The 16,886-nt window shown below is 37.1% G+C and overlaps 3 protein-coding genes and 1 non-coding gene across 5 annotated transcripts; 2 read left to right on the forward strand and 2 right to left on the reverse strand.

Moving 5' to 3' along the window:
- Positions 1-1,433: 1,433 nt before the first annotated feature.
- On the forward strand, positions 1,434-2,450 carry LOC112183858 (putative F-box protein At5g55150). The gene has a single exon (XM_024322175.1). The coding sequence runs from the start codon at positions 1,434-1,436 to the stop codon at positions 2,448-2,450; it is 1,017 nt and encodes a 338-aa protein (XP_024177943.1).
- A 1,879-nt stretch (positions 2,451-4,329) lies between these two features.
- LOC112190811 lies at positions 4,330-7,632 on the reverse strand. The gene is made up of 3 exons (XM_024330303.2): positions 6,855-7,632; positions 6,631-6,775; positions 4,330-4,912 (listed from the first exon to the last, which is right to left on the reverse strand). Exons 1-3 carry the CDS (start codon positions 7,105-7,107, stop codon positions 4,681-4,683), a joined length of 630 nt encoding a protein of 209 aa, XP_024186071.1. The 5' UTR covers positions 7,108-7,632; the 3' UTR covers positions 4,330-4,680.
- A 3,037-nt stretch (positions 7,633-10,669) lies between these two features.
- LOC112187618 (heptahelical transmembrane protein 4) lies at positions 10,670-14,306 on the forward strand. 2 transcript variants are annotated; one of them, XM_024326493.2, is made up of 4 exons: positions 10,670-11,069; positions 11,565-11,827; positions 12,310-12,625; positions 13,337-14,306. In XM_024326493.2, the coding sequence occupies exons 2-4, from the start codon at positions 11,568-11,570 to the stop codon at positions 13,988-13,990; spliced, it is 1,230 nt and encodes a 409-aa protein (XP_024182261.1). In that variant the 5' UTR covers positions 10,670-11,069; positions 11,565-11,567; the 3' UTR covers positions 13,991-14,306. The 2 variants fall into 2 exon arrangements, with proteins under 2 accessions (XP_024182261.1, XP_024182262.1); XM_024326494.2 differs by lacking the exon at positions 10,670-11,069 and having other exon boundaries at positions 11,691-11,827; positions 12,365-12,625.
- Positions 14,307-14,642: 336 nt separating this feature from the next.
- Positions 14,643-14,716, reverse strand: TRNAT-AGU. The gene has a single exon. It is a non-coding gene; the product is annotated as a tRNA-Thr (tRNA).
- Positions 14,717-16,886: the final 2,170 nt, after the last annotated feature.

Raw genomic sequence — 16,886 nt, forward strand, 5'->3', positions numbered from 1 at the left:
GGGGCTCTAAAGAGCTAATAATATGTCATACAAATGGAAATGACATTACAGCTAATACAACTGTTTAACAATAGCTATTGCCCTTTAGGGATCTTTATTAGATTAAGTAACTGATTAAGTTCATTCTCATTTATGTTTTGTTTTTGTTTTAACGAAACCATATTGTATTTGGTTGGTCACTGATTGGTATAGACTATAGACATGTAATATTAGTAGGGCACTTAACCTGGCTTGCATGTCAATTCTCATCATTATGTACCAGAGATGGTGATGTACGCAAGATAGCTACAAATGTTGGAAGTGTAGAGACAAATATAATGCTAGCTAGAAACTAAATGAGGAAACCTCCATTATTGTTTTGGCCTCGGAGCTACATCATGAAAACAAATTAATATAAATTAATTCTTCTATATGCATTAAGTTCAAGGCAGCTGACTATTGACTAGTTCAGTCATAGTTGAGAAAAGGAAGGTAACAACATGGAAATGGAAGTTTTGAAAGGCACTTAACTTGGCATGCATGTCAATTCTCATCATTATGTATCAAAAATGGTGACATGCGTAAGATAGCTAGAAATGTTTGAAGTGCAAAGACAGATATAATGCTAGCTAGAGACTAAATGAGGAAACCTCCGTTATTGTTTTGGCCTCGGAGCTACATCAGTAAATTCAAAATTTAAATGAAAACAAATTGTAAATTAATTCTTCTACATGCATTAAGTTCAAGGTAGCTGACGTCGATTGACTAGTTCAATCATAGTTGGGAAAAGGAAGATAATGACATGGAAATGGAAGTGGGAGCCGATCCTCTCCTTGGCAAGGAAATTTCCTTGTTTATCCTTGACTTCAATTATAGGCCATTGATTTAATATCCGAGGACTATGATATTGACACATCAGCAAAAAAAAAAATGAAAAGCTTATTTACTATTACTTCGACATTAATTCCAGTCTTGAATTTTTTATTACTGCAGTTCATAGCACCAAGCTTTTAGGAGCGAGGTATTGTTTTCTCACACAATCTTTTCTTTTTTTTTCTTGATCATTCTCTAGCAGAATTTTTTGCGGTTGATACCAAGGATCTAATCAACTAGTTTTAATATAAAGTTTTGCTTTAGTCCTTTTTTTAAAAAATTTCGTGAGCATTGGTTAGCTTGTAGGTGTGGGCCAATGATTACCAGCGGTCGTGCATCCCTAACATCACCTCATATTTTGTAAAAAAAACCAAATATTTTGTCAAAAAGATCAATGTTCTTCTTCGGTCTCTAATTCTAATCAAATTTTTTCGTCACTTTCAGATTGGGAAAATTTGCCTAAGCATCTTTTAGATTCAGTTGCAGACAAACTACTAAAACCATCAGACTATTTGGGGTTCAGCTTGGTTTGTAAAACATGGTATTCTGTAGCAAAGGATAACAGTACCAAACATGCTAGTATGACAGCTCCAATGCTGTTGTTTTATTCAGGCAGAAAAGACTATTGGAATTTCTACGATCTCGTTAATAAGAAGGTTCTTAATTTCCAAGTGAATGTGCCGAGGAAGCGGCTTATTGGGTCTTCGAAAGGATGGTTAATATTTACTGAGAAGAATACTGTGGACAAAACTTTTGGAGTGACCTTAGTAAATCCACTCTTTAGAGTTAGAGGGAGGGAAAAGAAAGAAAATTCGCTCATTCGGCTTCCCCCACTAACTCCTCCAGGTTGGAAAAAATGGTATAAAGATTGTGAGCGTTTTGTTTGCAAGGCCACAATTTCAGCTGACCCAATATTAAATGCACACGATTGCATTGTTACGGTCATACATTTAGAAAGATGTACACTGGCTTTTATTAGATTGGGTAAGGATACAACATGGACTTATGTGAATGAAAGTGTTGATAATGCCCGTTTAGGTTGCCACATGGTTGAAGAAGCTGCTAGCTTGGGAAATAAATTTTATGCTGTGAATTCTTGGAGTGAAGTTTTATTTTTTGATGTTAGTACTTGGTCCAACTCAAATATAAAATTGGTTGGACGCGGCAACCGCCCAGATGATGATGATGATGATATAAAAAGATATATTTTTGAAGGAGAGGGGAATAAATTGTGGATGGTTCAAAGGTATTTAGAGTTCGGAGAAGTTAAACGTGTGACAAAGAAATTTAGAGTTTTTGAATTGAATTATCAAGCAGGTGAGTGGACTGAGAAAAATACCTTGGGTGATTTTGCTGTATTTGTGGGTGACAACTTTTCAGTATGTGTGTTGGCTGCAAAACTTTTAGGATTTCAATCAAATTGCATATATTTTAATCATGACCGTGATTACGTGGGCTATTATTACGAAGCCTACGATTTTGGTGTTTATAACGTTGAAGATCAATGCTTCGAAGAAATCTACACTGAAAGTGTTGAGAAGCTCCTGGAGATGAGCTATCCACTACCAATTTGGGTTATGCCTGCATTGTGTTTTTAGCTGTAAAATATCGCTTACATTTCTTTTAAAGTTACAACTGCAGTGTTGCTTTCTTGTTTTTGTTTTTTTGAGAGAGTTTCTTGTTACTTTGTAAACTTTATGAAGTGAAACTATATATTTGCCGTTAATCATTGCAAGTCAGATGAACTTAATATAAATCATGAAAAGATCTTCTTAGTGTAACTGATCAATGAAAAGATCCTCTTAGTATAACTTCCTCATCCAAATGGATGTGATGACTTACGAATATGAAGCTAGCTCGGGTTTGAAGCTCTTTAATTTTGTAGACTTTTGTGTTTTGTTCTTTGGTGACTTGGTGTGCAGGCCATGCGTCAATTGGGATCTGCATTGATCCATATAAATGCCCAATGACATAACAAACCACAGTCCAATGGCAGAACAAACCATTTATATGTCATTGGGCATTTTGAATACCTTAACGATAATCAATTTGGCCGAAAATTTGCAAAAGTGATCTACACATTAGGACTTAAAAATTGAACGGTTGAGATGCTAAAATATAATCGAAAAGTTGGTCTAATGCCCTATCCGTAGAAAAGACAAAAAAAATGATCACTCACTAGAAGGGCCTTATATATATATATATATATATATCATGCACCCTAATTTTAACTTTTGAAAGTAAGTGAGTGTATTGAGCACTTATAGCCATCGGTTAATCTATTTTAAAGTGCACTGTAAATAGTTTAAAACTTTTAATCCACTAATATTGTGACTACAACGTTACATAAGTTATTCTCCTTTTTTTTTGTTTTTAATCGTTTTAGAAATTTTAATTGTTTTTAAGATCCAAAACATAAACTGTTCAAACCAATTTATATAATGCAATACATTTTGATCAACTTTTACGAATTTTTCATGTGAAATAAGATATTCAACATCAAAAAATAATGTGATAGGATTCAATATATAGCATATTCGTTTGACATATTATATCCAGTCCACTTCAAGTTGGTTCATGCACTTCATGGTAAAAACTGTATCCAAACTTCTTCTTTTTTTAATTTTTGAGATAAATACATCCTTCTTAATTTTCGTTATTTTCTTTCTTTATTCTAGTTCAATTTGGCTTTGGGTTGGTAGCCTGATGTATGGTAGGGCTGCTTGTCCATTCTCTCTTTCACCGTGCAGCAACTACAGTGTAAACTCGTGAAGAGTACGTTCCCAAAAATTTCTATATAGCACTGTTAGCACAAAAGGCAAATGAGTTCATACTTTTCATTATTACCAGTTGGAAGTATGCTGGTATAGGATTATGTGAAGGTGTGAAACAGTGCATGATCCGATTTGTTGGACCCAGTGACCGTAGTTACCATAAGGCATGTAAACGGAGTTATTGAACCAGCTTTTACATTATGAATATGAGTTAAAGCTGCTTCTCGCATTTGTTACAGACAGGAGACGTCTCCCTCACCTACGCTACTAGCTATAGCTCGATCACTTTGAATATATAGCTAGTAAATGCCAGTGCAAGTTCATGAAGCAAAGACTTCATAAGTACTTAATTGCTTAATAAACACCCTTTCTTATAAACCAAGTGCAAATCGTAAGTACTGCCATCTCATCCCACCTAATTCAGACTGGTCACTTGTACGGTGAGGTCGATTGACAGGTTCACCGCAGCAACAGACATAAATACAAAGCTGTTGAACTTCTTGGGGTCAATTCAAGATGCAAATTACTATAAGCCCCAAGAGTTGGCCTTTAGAAGTGTTAAAACTTAAAAGCGTTCAAGTACTTTGAACTGTTTTTTATAGCGTTTGGCAAAAACAAACAATATTGTAGTTTTTTATAGCGGATTCGGGTGCTTTCCTTGAAATTAAGTGATTTCAAATCCAGCTACATGAAGCACTATACGTTTAACAAAAATCTACATGCTTGTTTGAAAAAGAAATACCTTTTTATACAAGAACAGCCAAAGAAGTTCAAATTAATTAGTTAAGTAACAGAGAAGGCATCACTTGGGCAAGATAGATAGCTAGGTTGCAGCTGATCACAATTAAAAGAAGAGGGTTAGAAGTATACATACGTGTCCAAGTTCAGCGACGTTCATACCTAGCTACGGAGGTCTAACTAATAACATGCACCAATCCAAGAAGGAAAGAAGGAAAGAAGAGATCGAATAAGAAACGCGCGTATGGAAAAGAGTGAAAGGAGGGGAAGCTGCATGCTAGCTGCTTGTTTTTATTCGCGAGAGAGTGACAGAAAGCTAGGGATCTCTGAGACTCTGAGCTTTGTTGTGAGTGGTGGGAATGGTGACTGGTGTGCCCGAGTACTGGAAGTGCACCATGTACATATGTTCAAGTCCCAAGTTCTGCAATGCTCTGCAAAGCTGGCCTCCACTGCCCCCCACCACCATGATTCCTCGCCATACCTCTGCTGCTGCCACCACCACAACCACCACTACTGCTGCTTCCGACACGGTGAGCCTCATGCTCCATCTGCAACCCAAGAAAAGATAACAAAATCTAAGATAAAGGAAATTCATGGTGGTAAGCATGCATGCATATGACACTTTACACGTACACACTCACCATGAGACAATGACAATTCATGCATGCTGAATTAATATTCAAAATGGAAAGCAATCAATAGGGTAAGTACTCTGTCTTTGTTAAAGACAGAGATCTTTCTATATCTCATTAATTTGTATATGGATTTAAGCAAGCTATAATGAATTGAAGCACTAACCCAACCAAGCTGTTTATCAGACACGTCTAGCGCGAGTACTAAAGACATGTCTTTTAAGAAAAGCATCCTCACTTACTCAGATCATAGTGTTAGGAGTTCAAGATAATATTGGTAAAAGCATAGTGAACTCTAATCCACCAGTAATATATCATAAGTAGACATCTTGGAAGGCTTCAATTCACTAATGTACCCTTACGATAAGGAGGACATTCTTATAACTCTAATGCTTGCGTAATAAAGAACATTTATCTCTAAAGCTGAGACTATGCAATCAGATTCTTCTTATTGACAAATCTACCAACAGTTTATTGCCTACATGGTTAATTAGTCATCATCCATAGTGGCCACCATTGCTTTTTGGGTCAAATATGGCAACAAATCAACAATGGCAAATTTGGATAAGGAATAACTTTTCTCATCCATAAGAAAATTTACTTTTCATAAATCATAACATGTGTTTGTAAGGCTCATATATAATAGTGCCTCATATTTTTCTTAATTAATTTTGGTTGCAGAAACTCACTTAAGCTTGTAAATTTAAAAGGCCTACAAGCCAATGCTGTGAAGCTACAAGCCAAATGCTGAAAGGCCGACAGTTTTTCATACTGGAAACTTCTGACTAGGGTGAAGATTCTTACATAAGAAAGCCAAATGCCCAAAGCCCTACAGTATTTTAACCTAAGAAAGTTGCTGACAAAACTAAACGTGTAAACTTTAAAAAACCCAGATGCCTCGAGATCTGTGGGTTAAAGTAAAGTTCTGATTCTTCGGAATCACAGGCAGATAAGTTATTCAATTCACCATCACTCGGGGGAAAAATCATCCATCTCTGACCTCTGCGCATACATATCTTCCCCCTTTTACTTTATGAAACATTTCATTTACATTTGTCTTAAATTCTGAATAATCCAAATGAACTTTATGATTATGGAATATATTTGTCTGCAAGAGGCTTCAATCAGTTGAAGGGACAAATCAAAATAAGATACCCTGTCCATTATCTCTATGGTCTATAGGCTCCTATGCCCTTAGGAAATGAAATGACACCAATATAGATTAATGCATGCGTATCACTACCAAAGAACAAAACCAAAGTCTTACAAAGTGCTTGGTATCCGAGCTCCATATTCAAGCAATCACATCCTTTTGAAGGACAAAACTACCCCACAACTTATACAATGATTAATGGAAAGATGACCATCAAATTTACCATGATTAATGGAGAGATATGGTTTAAGTGATGATAATGATTATACAAGAATAGTGCTACACATTATGTGGGTCGAATGATATGAAAATTTTCATCTAAAGCTACTAGAATCCTCTGATCTACAAAAAGCTTCGAGGAATATAATGTTTTATTTTATTCACCTAGGTGACCAAATTATTAAACATATTTTTGTGACTCTCAGTATAAATTTGTAAAAGTAGTATCATGATTGGGATAGGGTTGTGATCATCATATTACCTTGGTAGAATGGCGGTCGTCGGACTTCGAATTCTGATTCGGACCATCCAAGTCTTTTTCTTCAGTTCCAGGCCAAGACCACCGCTATCCCTCAGCAACCGCCCCAGCTTCACAGACTTTTTAGCAGCAAACTCCTTCAACACATCTGCATAACCCACAAATCCCGTCGTTAAAAACCAAAACTCCAACGTAAAATGAGAAACCTGACGATCCAATTAATTTACCTTCGAAACTGATGAGCCGGTAAACCTGTCCGATAAGCAAAGTGTCGTCCGGCCTGAGAAGCTTGAGCTGCTTAACCGGCGCGCCATTCTCGGCCTTCAACGTCGGCGACGTCACCACAAGCGCCACGTAGTTCCCCGGATTCGACGTCATGATCTCGTGAGCGCTCACCGACCAGTAAATCCTCTCGACCTTGTTGTTGGCCGGGTGGTGAATAATCACCGTCGCCGCCTCCGCCGCCTGACAGTTGCCCATTTCGCCACAAACACGACCCGTCCGAGATCCCAAGCTAGCTAGCCAAACGGATTTGGAACCGTTTTTCGCTGGGGGTTTATGGCTTTATTAATGAGAGATGGGGTTTGGGTTGATCTCAGAGGTGACGTGGTGAATAGGGTTTTTGGGTGGGAGAGCGGTCCCTAGTTTTAGGGAAGGTCCTTTACTTGGCTCTCAATAAATAAGGAGCTCTGAGGGTTTTCACGTTCACCGACCGACGCACGTCAAGAATCGGAAGAGAGCAGTGGGATGTGACAAACTGAACCAGACCTCGCCCAGTGGCGACCGACCCAGAAACCAAAGTGAATAATACAAAGGTGTGAGAACTATAGAGGAAAAAAACTGAAGAGCGAGATGGGGAAGGTTTGGGGGGTTATATATAGTGTTGGAAGAGGGATTGCGTATAAGGTGGTGGTGTACGAACTGAACTGAGAAAGCGAATGAATTATTGTGGAGTATGTCTATTTTTGCAGACGTGTGAGATCTGCAAAAGCAGGATGATTGCGTCTATAGAGGAGAGAAGATGCGGGGAGGGGGACCCAACGGGAATCAAAGTTCATATCTACAATTCTACATCGTGTGATATTATGGAAAAAAAAAAAGTGACAAATTATACGACCAAACTTTAACAAACAGATTATTAGGTTCATTCTAAAAAAATCAGATTATTAGGTTACAAAAGTCTTCGGAGTTTGTCCAAGTGATGATGAGGAAATGTGAAGAATTATGTTAGAATTATGCTAGACCAAAGATTTAATGTTTTAGTCTAGCGAAATGTAATTACATTACCATTTATGAAGAAAATTTAATTTTATCCTTATCCTCTAATCTGGTATTATAAGGTTATAGTTATTAGTGATTGAGAGATTTCAATCATTAATGAGCATCAAGTTTGGTGACTCAGGTCCAGCCAACGATTTGAATTTTGCTTTGTTACCTTTATAGTTTATATGCATCAAACAAAAACGTCAAATTTTCATTTTAATCCAAGCAATTTCATCTTCACCCAAATGAACGTTTTCCTCTTTTTGGTCGTAAATGTAGACGGATTCCCAACTCATTAATTATTCAAGATTCATTTTGATATCCATTTCCCATAGAAGCATACCAACATGGTTATGCTTATTATGTTTTCCATTGAATTCAACTTATACCATACCAGGGTTGGTTAGTGATATTGTAACTGATTTCTCTTCACTTTTTCTTCCCAAACATGTCAAAGCGCTTACCAAACAATTTGAGGAGTTAGGCTGACTCATAATAAAGGCTCGTGCGTGTTGTCAAACGTGTTTTGGATGGTGAAATAACACTTCCCTATTGAGGTTCCACCAACTTTTGTAAGTTTGTTATAACACTAGCATTATTAACAAAGGTAGACCAATGACCAGATAAAGATTAAAGACATGAAATATAATATTTGGTCCAAAATGGGTCTCATAGGGGGATCCAACCTACTCAGGTTCAACAATTGAATGACCAGATTCTATCAAAACGTGGGAATATAAATAGATAAAGAGTTCAAGATACAGAGTACATGCTGCCAATGAGAGTTGGTTCAGTTGGCAAAGGCGGACTTAAAGTGTAAACTCACACAAATTCGATCCTCGCTACTAACAATCTCTCATTTGGTAAGCAATCTAGAAAATGTCCTGCATAATTCCATATCAATGGGATTGGCTGGGACACTGATCAGTTTCGTAAGTCTTGTTGAATTGAGGTCGTAGGTTTGCCCTGGCCCTAGTAGTGTAGAGAAGCCTCCCTCTTACCTAAATTTTTCTTATCCAGAAAAAAGAGTGCATGCGGTAATTAAATAGGGTCCGTTCATATATAAATCCCAAAAGGGCGTGATACCAATTCCACAAAGTTTGGTAGTGTTCTATACAACTTGTATACCATAATTGATTCAGCCCACCGCATTTTGGGGAGTGTAAGCTGCAGCTGCTGCAGAGTGAGCATGTTAGACTGGCCCAAATTCAAAAGAAAAAGAAAAATGAAATTCTCACTTCCAAGTCTAGCTGCCCAAAGCCGCGAGAGCCGATTCTTCTTGGGCAGTCGTTGTTTAGAATTTGGGCCTAGGTTTTAGGGCCACTTCAGATTTGTTTTCTTTCGTATTTTTGATGTCATAATTACTTTTGTTTTTCTGAGAAAAGAACGACACTCATGACAGTATTGGTTCTTGTAAAAACTAATTCAAAATCAAAATTAATGAGAACAATATTAGGAATAACAAGACATCGAAAAATAAATTTAGTAATTAAGAACTTAACCAGATGTAAGAGTGCCTCAAGAAAAACACTAGAAGTAAGCTGAATATGAAAAAAAAAAAAAAAATCGACAGTATGGATAAATTATGGATATTCCGCGCAAAATAGTGTGTTGAGCATAATGTAATCTTCCATCAATATAACCATTAATACCACTAATCATACATATTGAACACAAAAACATACTTTTAAAAAGAGACAGTCTTCCACCAAAACACTGAAGAACCAAACAACCAAGAGGCCATGTTAATCCCAAAATGACCCAACCTTAAACTTGAGCCCAAATGCAATCTAGATTTTCAGGCGCGCCGCCTCTAAACGTCATAAATACTTAGTGAAGAAAATTTGAGTTTTTTAAATGAGGTTCACGGGTCAAACTTTGAACTTAGATCAACCTTTGTATAGGATACTAGGCTTTGCTCAAAATTTATTGAAATCATATTATGTGTGCGTGCATGTGTGTATATATATAATTATGAATTGAATGATGAAATATTTATCCCTAAACTTTATAGAACTAAAATGATGTGGATAAGTATTGACTATTTTTAGATGAGGAGAAATTAGCAATACTTTAATTGCATCGATACACTAGATTAACTAACTTTATGCAGTGACAAATGAATTTATCGTTATAACAAAGTAAAGTAAGTAGCGAAGAATGTTTTATTTTAACACACACACAAACATTATCAACTCATAACTCCACATAGTAGTAATGCATCGACTATAGTTGTAGTTCAACTCTATGTATGTAAAGTTGGGTAGTCATTGGATTGAGCTAATTTATTCTTAGGAAGTTGAAAGTTGATTTGTCATTGTATGAGGCTAAGATGTTTGAATTTTAACTCCATGCTCAAATCTTTCTTGCTGCTAGTGGAGAGCAGCATATGAAACATCCTTTGGTTGAGCAACCTGTTATCAATAAGACATCTTATTATTCTGTTTACCCTGAAAGGAGTTTCACTATGTCCAATCCACGATTTTTACATGATTTTATCAAATCAAAATGAATTATAGAATAACAATACAACCAGTATCTATAATAGATCAAGAGATCATGTTAATAAAAATGATGATGAAGTTTTCAATAATTTAGTGTCCAATACGTTCCATTGGAGCCTTCAAAATTACATTAGGCAAAAGAAAAAACACTTCAAACGATACAAGAAACAAGCGTACCTACACATATCCTTTATGTAAAACTCATTTGGCGTGCTCTTTTCCTTTGGACAATGTCGACATGACAATGTCACATTGATTTCACAGACCGCCACCGCTTGAAAAATATCTCCCCAAATCTTCTAGGCCACAAAACGTGCCAAACTTGCAAACTCTTTGACTGACCCCATCAACGTCCATTGGCATCTCCGCATCTCCCCTACGAATAATCTCACCACGTCAAAGCTCCCAATCTTTCTTTCATTCTTTCTCCGAGTCGCCAACTATACCCCTGACTTTGTCGTCGTCTTGTCCGTTAAATTTTTCCCATTTGGCTTCTTTTTGTGTTCTTATAATCCAACATTTGGTTTCAGATTTACTCCTAGGGACAATTCTCTCATTTCTGAACTCACCGCCCCATTATTGGTATAAAACGAGCTAAAAGCGATCTGGGGGAGAAGAAGATTCTCCTTCTGGGGGCTCGGCTTTGTTCTCAGCTGTTGATTCTTCAGAATTGAGGTTGGTTTTCTCATCTGGGTTCTACTTGTTAAGCTTAAATTTCCCGTCATTATTGTTATTAGTTTCTGTTATAGTTTACATGAAAATGTAGCAGAGAATAAGGACAGAGAATATGTTCTTTTTGTTGTTGGGTTCTCCGCAATACTTGAAAGATCGAATCTTGACTATGGAAATCATATTCTGAGGCTAATTTGGTTGGATTTTGGATTTTTTAAGTTGCATACATTAAAAGATCAATGCTTTAAGATCTGGTTTGCTTTCCTTGGTTTCTTAGTTCAATATGGCAACTGAAAATTGCATTTTGATTTGTAAAGTATCGTATGGTGTGAGATTTGGTTTGAACAGAAAATGGGGCAATTTAAGATTTTCTTAAGTTGCTTGCAATGAAAACCAAAGATCAGTGATTTTAAAGATGGATTCGATTCTTGGTCTATTAATTAGTTGAGTTTCATTTGTTTGATTTGAGCTGAACATTGTGTGATTTGGGTTGAACAGAGAATGGGCAGTGAAGAACAAAGCTTTGTGGATGCGAAACTGGTTGCTGATGCAATGGATAATACTCACGCATGTGCATCAAAGGAAGGTAAAGGAAAGCGTCTGTGGAAGAAGGTGAAGTATCAGCTGGTTGAGTACCACTGTTTGCCCCACTATTTAAGGGACAACGAGTATATCGTGGGTCATTACCGCTCTGAGTGGCCATTGAAGCAGGTCTTACTCAGTATGTTCACCATCCACAATGAGACGCTGAACGTTTGGACGTAAGGCTCAATCATGTGTATGGTTATTAATTTCAATATATAGTAGTAGGAAATGTTTGGCATACATGAGTTTACGTGATTTTTTAAACTGGTTAATCTGTTGATATCAGATGAAGTTATAGCTTTGGTGCTTATTTGAAACTGTTTCTAAACTTTTTCCAATTCTGGTAAAGAAAGTTTTGTGACTGTTTTGAAAGAGAAATAATTTCTGCAAATCAGAAATGGACACTGTTTAGTGTTTACAGTATTTTCATCACTTCTGAATTTTCTTCAAGAACCTTGAACTAAGAAGTATATTATTTTGGGTTAATAGAGTTTAGCTGTAGCTATGTGATGCGGAAGCTTGTCTCTTATCTGAAGTTAGGTTCAGTTCATCTTTATTTTTGTATGTGTTTCACTGCTGTATGAAATTCAGGACTCAAAGGACATGAACTTCAATTTTTGGAAAATCTTTTCTTTATAACAGACTATTATATCTCCAGGCATTTGATCGGGTTCTTCCTTTTTCTTGCCCTGACCATATACACTGCAATGAAGGTTCCAGAGGTCGTTGATCTTCATGTCCTACCAGATGTGCTGAAAAATGCTGATCTTCACAAGTTGCATGAAGAACTCATGACATGCCTCCCATCATTACCCAACATGCCTGGTCTGAACAAACTCAGGGAGGAGTTAAAGACTTCATTGCCTTCAATGGATCTGCTTCCCTCACTCTCTGGTTGGCATGTTATGGAACTTCTGAATAATTGTTTGCCTCAGAGGTTCTCCCATGGCAACCACACTGATGTTTGTGTTCTGGTAAATGCTCTGTCTCTAAAGCCGTTGAGAAAATGAAAATTTTATATTATATTCGTATTACCAGTGTGGCTTGGTAGTGTCATTGGAATTACTCTAAAGTCGAAGTAATGGAATCACTTGAAGTTGAAATACTTGGTTAGGGGAGAAAATTGAATTATATGAAGACAAGAGTAGGACCATTTATTGTCATTCAATATCCTTTGAATGAGATGATTTTGTTTTGAGTAGCTTACCATAAAATAGTGTCTTCCATCCTTCACAAACATTTTACTATTACATTTTCTTCTGCAAGTCAATATGAGTATTTCAAATCTTATTTTGTACTCTTATGATGTTTATATATTTACCCCCCAATGTCCATATATACACATATCCTGGTGTGCTCTTCATGAAGGCTCATATGTGCTTGAAAAGCCACAATATGCTTAGAGTTGTTATTTTTATCTCTCCAGTGGTTTTGAATAAGGGTAGCAAAAAATGATTTTTCTTAACAGTTTGGCTACTTTAGTTTATATTTTAGTTTTCCCTTTAAGAGGGTGTGCTAGAACTTACAGCATATATATCACTTTGTAGTTGAGACAAATGTCAGTTATATCTTGTTCAGGAAGTGTTCCTAATGTTGAATCATTGTCTGTTATTTTCTATTTGACTAAGGTACTTAATGCAATGAATTAATAGCCCTTGGTTTTTATTGTTTTGTGCTTAATGCAGCATAGCATGAAGGAAGACTTAGCAAACATGATAGCACCATTGGTGTTGAGACCTATCACACGGTGGCCATTTTTTGCTTTCTTGGGAGGAGCAATGTTTTGCTTGCTGGCCAGTAGCGCTTGCCATCTTCTCTCTTGTCACTCTGAGCGAATGTCATATATCATGCTCAGGCTGGACTATGCTGGAATTGCAGCCCTCATATCCACCTCATTTTACCCTCTTGTCTACTACTCCTTCATGTGCAACCCTTTCTTCTGCACCCTTTACATGGGGTTCATAACCATCTTGGGAATTGCCACAGTCTTGGTTTCCCTCTTGCCTGTCTTTCAAACTCCTCAGTACCGTAGTGTCCGTGCATCTCTTTTCTTCGGCATGGGCTTGTCGGGCATTCTACCTATCCTCCACAAGGTTATCTTGTTTTCGGACCAACCCGAGGCACTCCACACAACTGGGTATGAGATTCTCATGGGGCTTTTCTACGGGGTTGGGGCACTGGTTTATGCAACAAGGATTCCAGAACGATGGATGCCTGGGAAATTCGACATTGCAGGGCACAGCCACCAACTGTTTCACGTACTGGTAGTCGCAGGCGCATACACTCATTACCGTGCAGGGCTTGTTTACTTGAAGTGGCGCGATTTAGAAGGTTGCTGAACTAGTGAACTAGGAAGATAGCAATCTAGTGTTTGTGGTCTTTGTTGTCATTTCATGGATAGGTGGTGGTGTAGATATGTTTTTCCTTTTTGCCATTGTGACTGTAAAATCAAGCCCGGCACTACCGTGCTTGGTTCGGGGGGTAAAAAGAACAAAAAAGAAAAGTAAAAAGGTTAGTCAGAGACTCAAGTGTGAAAAATTGTCTTGCAATATTTTGCTGGAGTTTCTGGACATCGTAGAGAAGCTCGTGCTGTTTGTGTAAATAAGGATTTTGTGTTGGTTTCAAAATCCAGTGTTTCAATTCTTTCCAACAAAATGCAGTTTTTCACTTTTACATTACTTCTGGCCCAGTGAATAGAGGAATGGAAGGAAATATATCTAATTAGACTCGGAAAAAAAAAAAAAAAAACAAGAGGAATGGAAGGAAATGTATTTGATTAGGCTCACATCAGTGACATCACTCCTGTCCAAGTGAATAGGGTAATGGAAGGAAATATATCAATTAGGCTATTTAAAAGGAGGAATGGAGGAAATGTATCCGATTAGGCTCAGAAAAAAAAAAACAGGAGGAATGTATCTGATTAAGCTTAGAAGAATGTAAGAAAAATGTATCTGATTAGGTTTAGGACCAAAAACAGGGGGAAAAAGAAAATGCTTTCACTGAGAGTTGAACTCAGGACCTCCCGCTTACTAAACGGGTGCTCTAACCAACTGAGCTATGAAAGCTTGCTGTTCAATTATGCCCCATTTAGTAATATATTAATGACAGAAACTTCGAGATTTCCATTTAATTTAATAATTAGTATATAATTCTACTTTATTGACCCGACTCCATTTCATTTAATTTAATAATTATTATATAATTCTACTTTATTGACCGGACCGGGTTTGTCAAATTCGCAAAACAATCTTCAACAAAATCCAAAATCCAGATTGAAAACCCAATTCACTGTGTCCACTTCTACCGTTTCTAAAGAGTAATAAACACCCTCAGATCATCAAAATCACTACAATAATTACACCACCATATTTATCTTCCCTGCTTTTGGAAACAAATCACAGTTTTTCCTTAAATGTTCTTCCTTAATATCTGCTTTCAATACCAATTTCAGACGACTTTCACAGCCTTAAAACACAGCTAATCTTATCGCATATCCCAAACCAAAACCACTACTCCTCCAATGGCGAAGCCAAACCCACCCATCGTCGAAGCAAAGCCTGCCAAGGCATTGTTGATGGGCTTGAAGAACTTTGTGCCCTACTATTCTTCGCTTTTATCATGATCGCTGGCACAATAGGCAACATATACAAACCCACCCGTCCTACCTTCTACGATAGGCCGAAACTCAGCTATTCAATCGGAGACCCCATACAAAACTGGGATGATAAACGACGAGAGTGGATTGAAAACCCGAAAATACTTATACAAAAGAGCAGGTCCTCCTCTTCACCGGATCACAGCCGTCCGTTTGTAAAAACCCGGTAGGGGAGGGGATCACCTCCTTCTGAGGCTCTTCAAGAACAAGGTCGACTACTGCCGAACCCACGGCCACGACATTTTCTACAACAACGCCTTCTTGCATCCCAAAATGGACTCCTTGTGGGCCAAGCTTCCCGTGATCCGGTCCGCGATGGTGGCCCACCCGGAAGCTTAATGGATCTGGTGGATGGACTCGGATGCGGTGTTTACGGATTTGGAGTTTGAGATTCCGTTGGACCGGCACAAGAACCACAACCTTGTGACTCATTTTACTGGGTGTCAACCATGTAATGGAGAGCATAATCCAAAATATAAAGGAGATGCTTGTTGGAATAATGAGATGAAGACTTGAAGAGGGCTTTGAATTTTGCGGATAATCAAGTGTTAAGGAACTTTGGTTTTGTGCATCCGGATTTGAACTCCTCAGATATTTCTGATTTGCCTAAATGGTAGGACTTCTAAGTACCAGTAATTTCTTACATGCGTTCGTTGGATTGCAACTGATCTCTCACATTTAGTGCACCATGTGACTAGCATATGATCAAAATATTCCAGAGATTCGTATACTTGGTACATGTGAGTATTTCTTATTCGACTGAGACGTGATTTAGAGAATTAAGTACGAGTTCATTGGTTGTAATGTTGTTTAGTTGCTACATTTCTATTTTCGCCCTCACTCGAAAATGTTAACAATTGTATTCTCTTGATCTATATGAACCAATGACTCCATGAGTATGCATAAATTCAACTTACGTCATCATTTTTAGTGAACATATATGATAAAAAACGGTATAGATTGACGATGACATGCACTTTCATGAGTAAAAGAAAAAGAAAGTAGAATGTTATAATCCTTTTAGAGAGATTCATATACAATGAGTACAGATGAGTATTTTTTTTTTCCGACTAGGACACGATTTAGAGAATTAAGTACAAGTTCATTGGTTGTAATGTTGTTTAGTTGCTACATGTCTTTTCACCTTCACTCAGAAAATGTTAGCAATTGCATTATGTTGATCTATATGAAGTCCATGAGTATGCATAAATTCAACTCATCATTTTAAAGAAATGTTTTTTGATCATATTGTATAAATTGACAATGACACCTAATTTCGTGAGTAAAAGAAAAAGAAAGAAGAATGTTGTAATTAGGGCTGCCACTTAGTTTGATAATTACCAAACCGACTAAATACCAACCGATGTATTAGGTTTGGTAAACCGAATTTTTGATAACAAGGCTGATAAAACTGAAAGTGAAAATTACCGAAAAAAGTAAATATCGAATCTACTATTATCTAAATATTTGCTTTATATACTATAGTTTTTTCAATATACATACATGTATGTTAAGAAATAGGGGAAATGATCATTTACCCAATTTTAGGCACCAAATTGCCCACTTGCTCCGCTAACATT

Source organism: Rosa chinensis, chromosome 2, assembly GCF_002994745.2.
Source record: "Rosa chinensis cultivar Old Blush chromosome 2, RchiOBHm-V2, whole genome shotgun sequence".
Classification (NCBI taxonomy): Eukaryota; Viridiplantae; Streptophyta; class Magnoliopsida; order Rosales; family Rosaceae; genus Rosa; species Rosa chinensis.

Bases quoted from the DNA above. Each gene is read 5' to 3' on its own strand.
- LOC112183858 (XM_024322175.1), top strand. From the start codon at position 1,434: ATGACAGCTCCAATGCTGTTGTTTTATTCAGGCAGAAAAGACTATTGG.
- LOC112187618 (XM_024326493.2), top strand. From the start codon at position 11,568: ATGGGCAGTGAAGAACAAAGCTTTGTGGATGCGAAACTGGTTGCTGAT. The intron at 11,828-12,309 runs GTAAGGCTCAAT...TTATATCTCCAG, and splicing joins GAGACGCTGAACGTTTGGAC to GCATTTGATCGGGTTCTTCC. The intron at 12,626-13,336 runs GTAAATGCTCTG...TGCTTAATGCAG, and splicing joins ACACTGATGTTTGTGTTCTG to CATAGCATGAAGGAAGACTT.
- LOC112190811 (XM_024330303.2), bottom strand. From the start codon at position 7,107: ATGGGCAACTGTCAGGCGGCGGAGGCGGCGACGGTGATTATTCACCAC. The intron at 6,776-6,854 runs GTAAATTAATTG...TGGGTTATGCAG, and splicing joins CCGGCTCATCAGTTTCGAAG to ATGTGTTGAAGGAGTTTGCT. The intron at 4,913-6,630 runs GTAATATGATGA...CTTGGGTTGCAG, and splicing joins ACGACCGCCATTCTACCAAG to ATGGAGCATGAGGCTCACCG.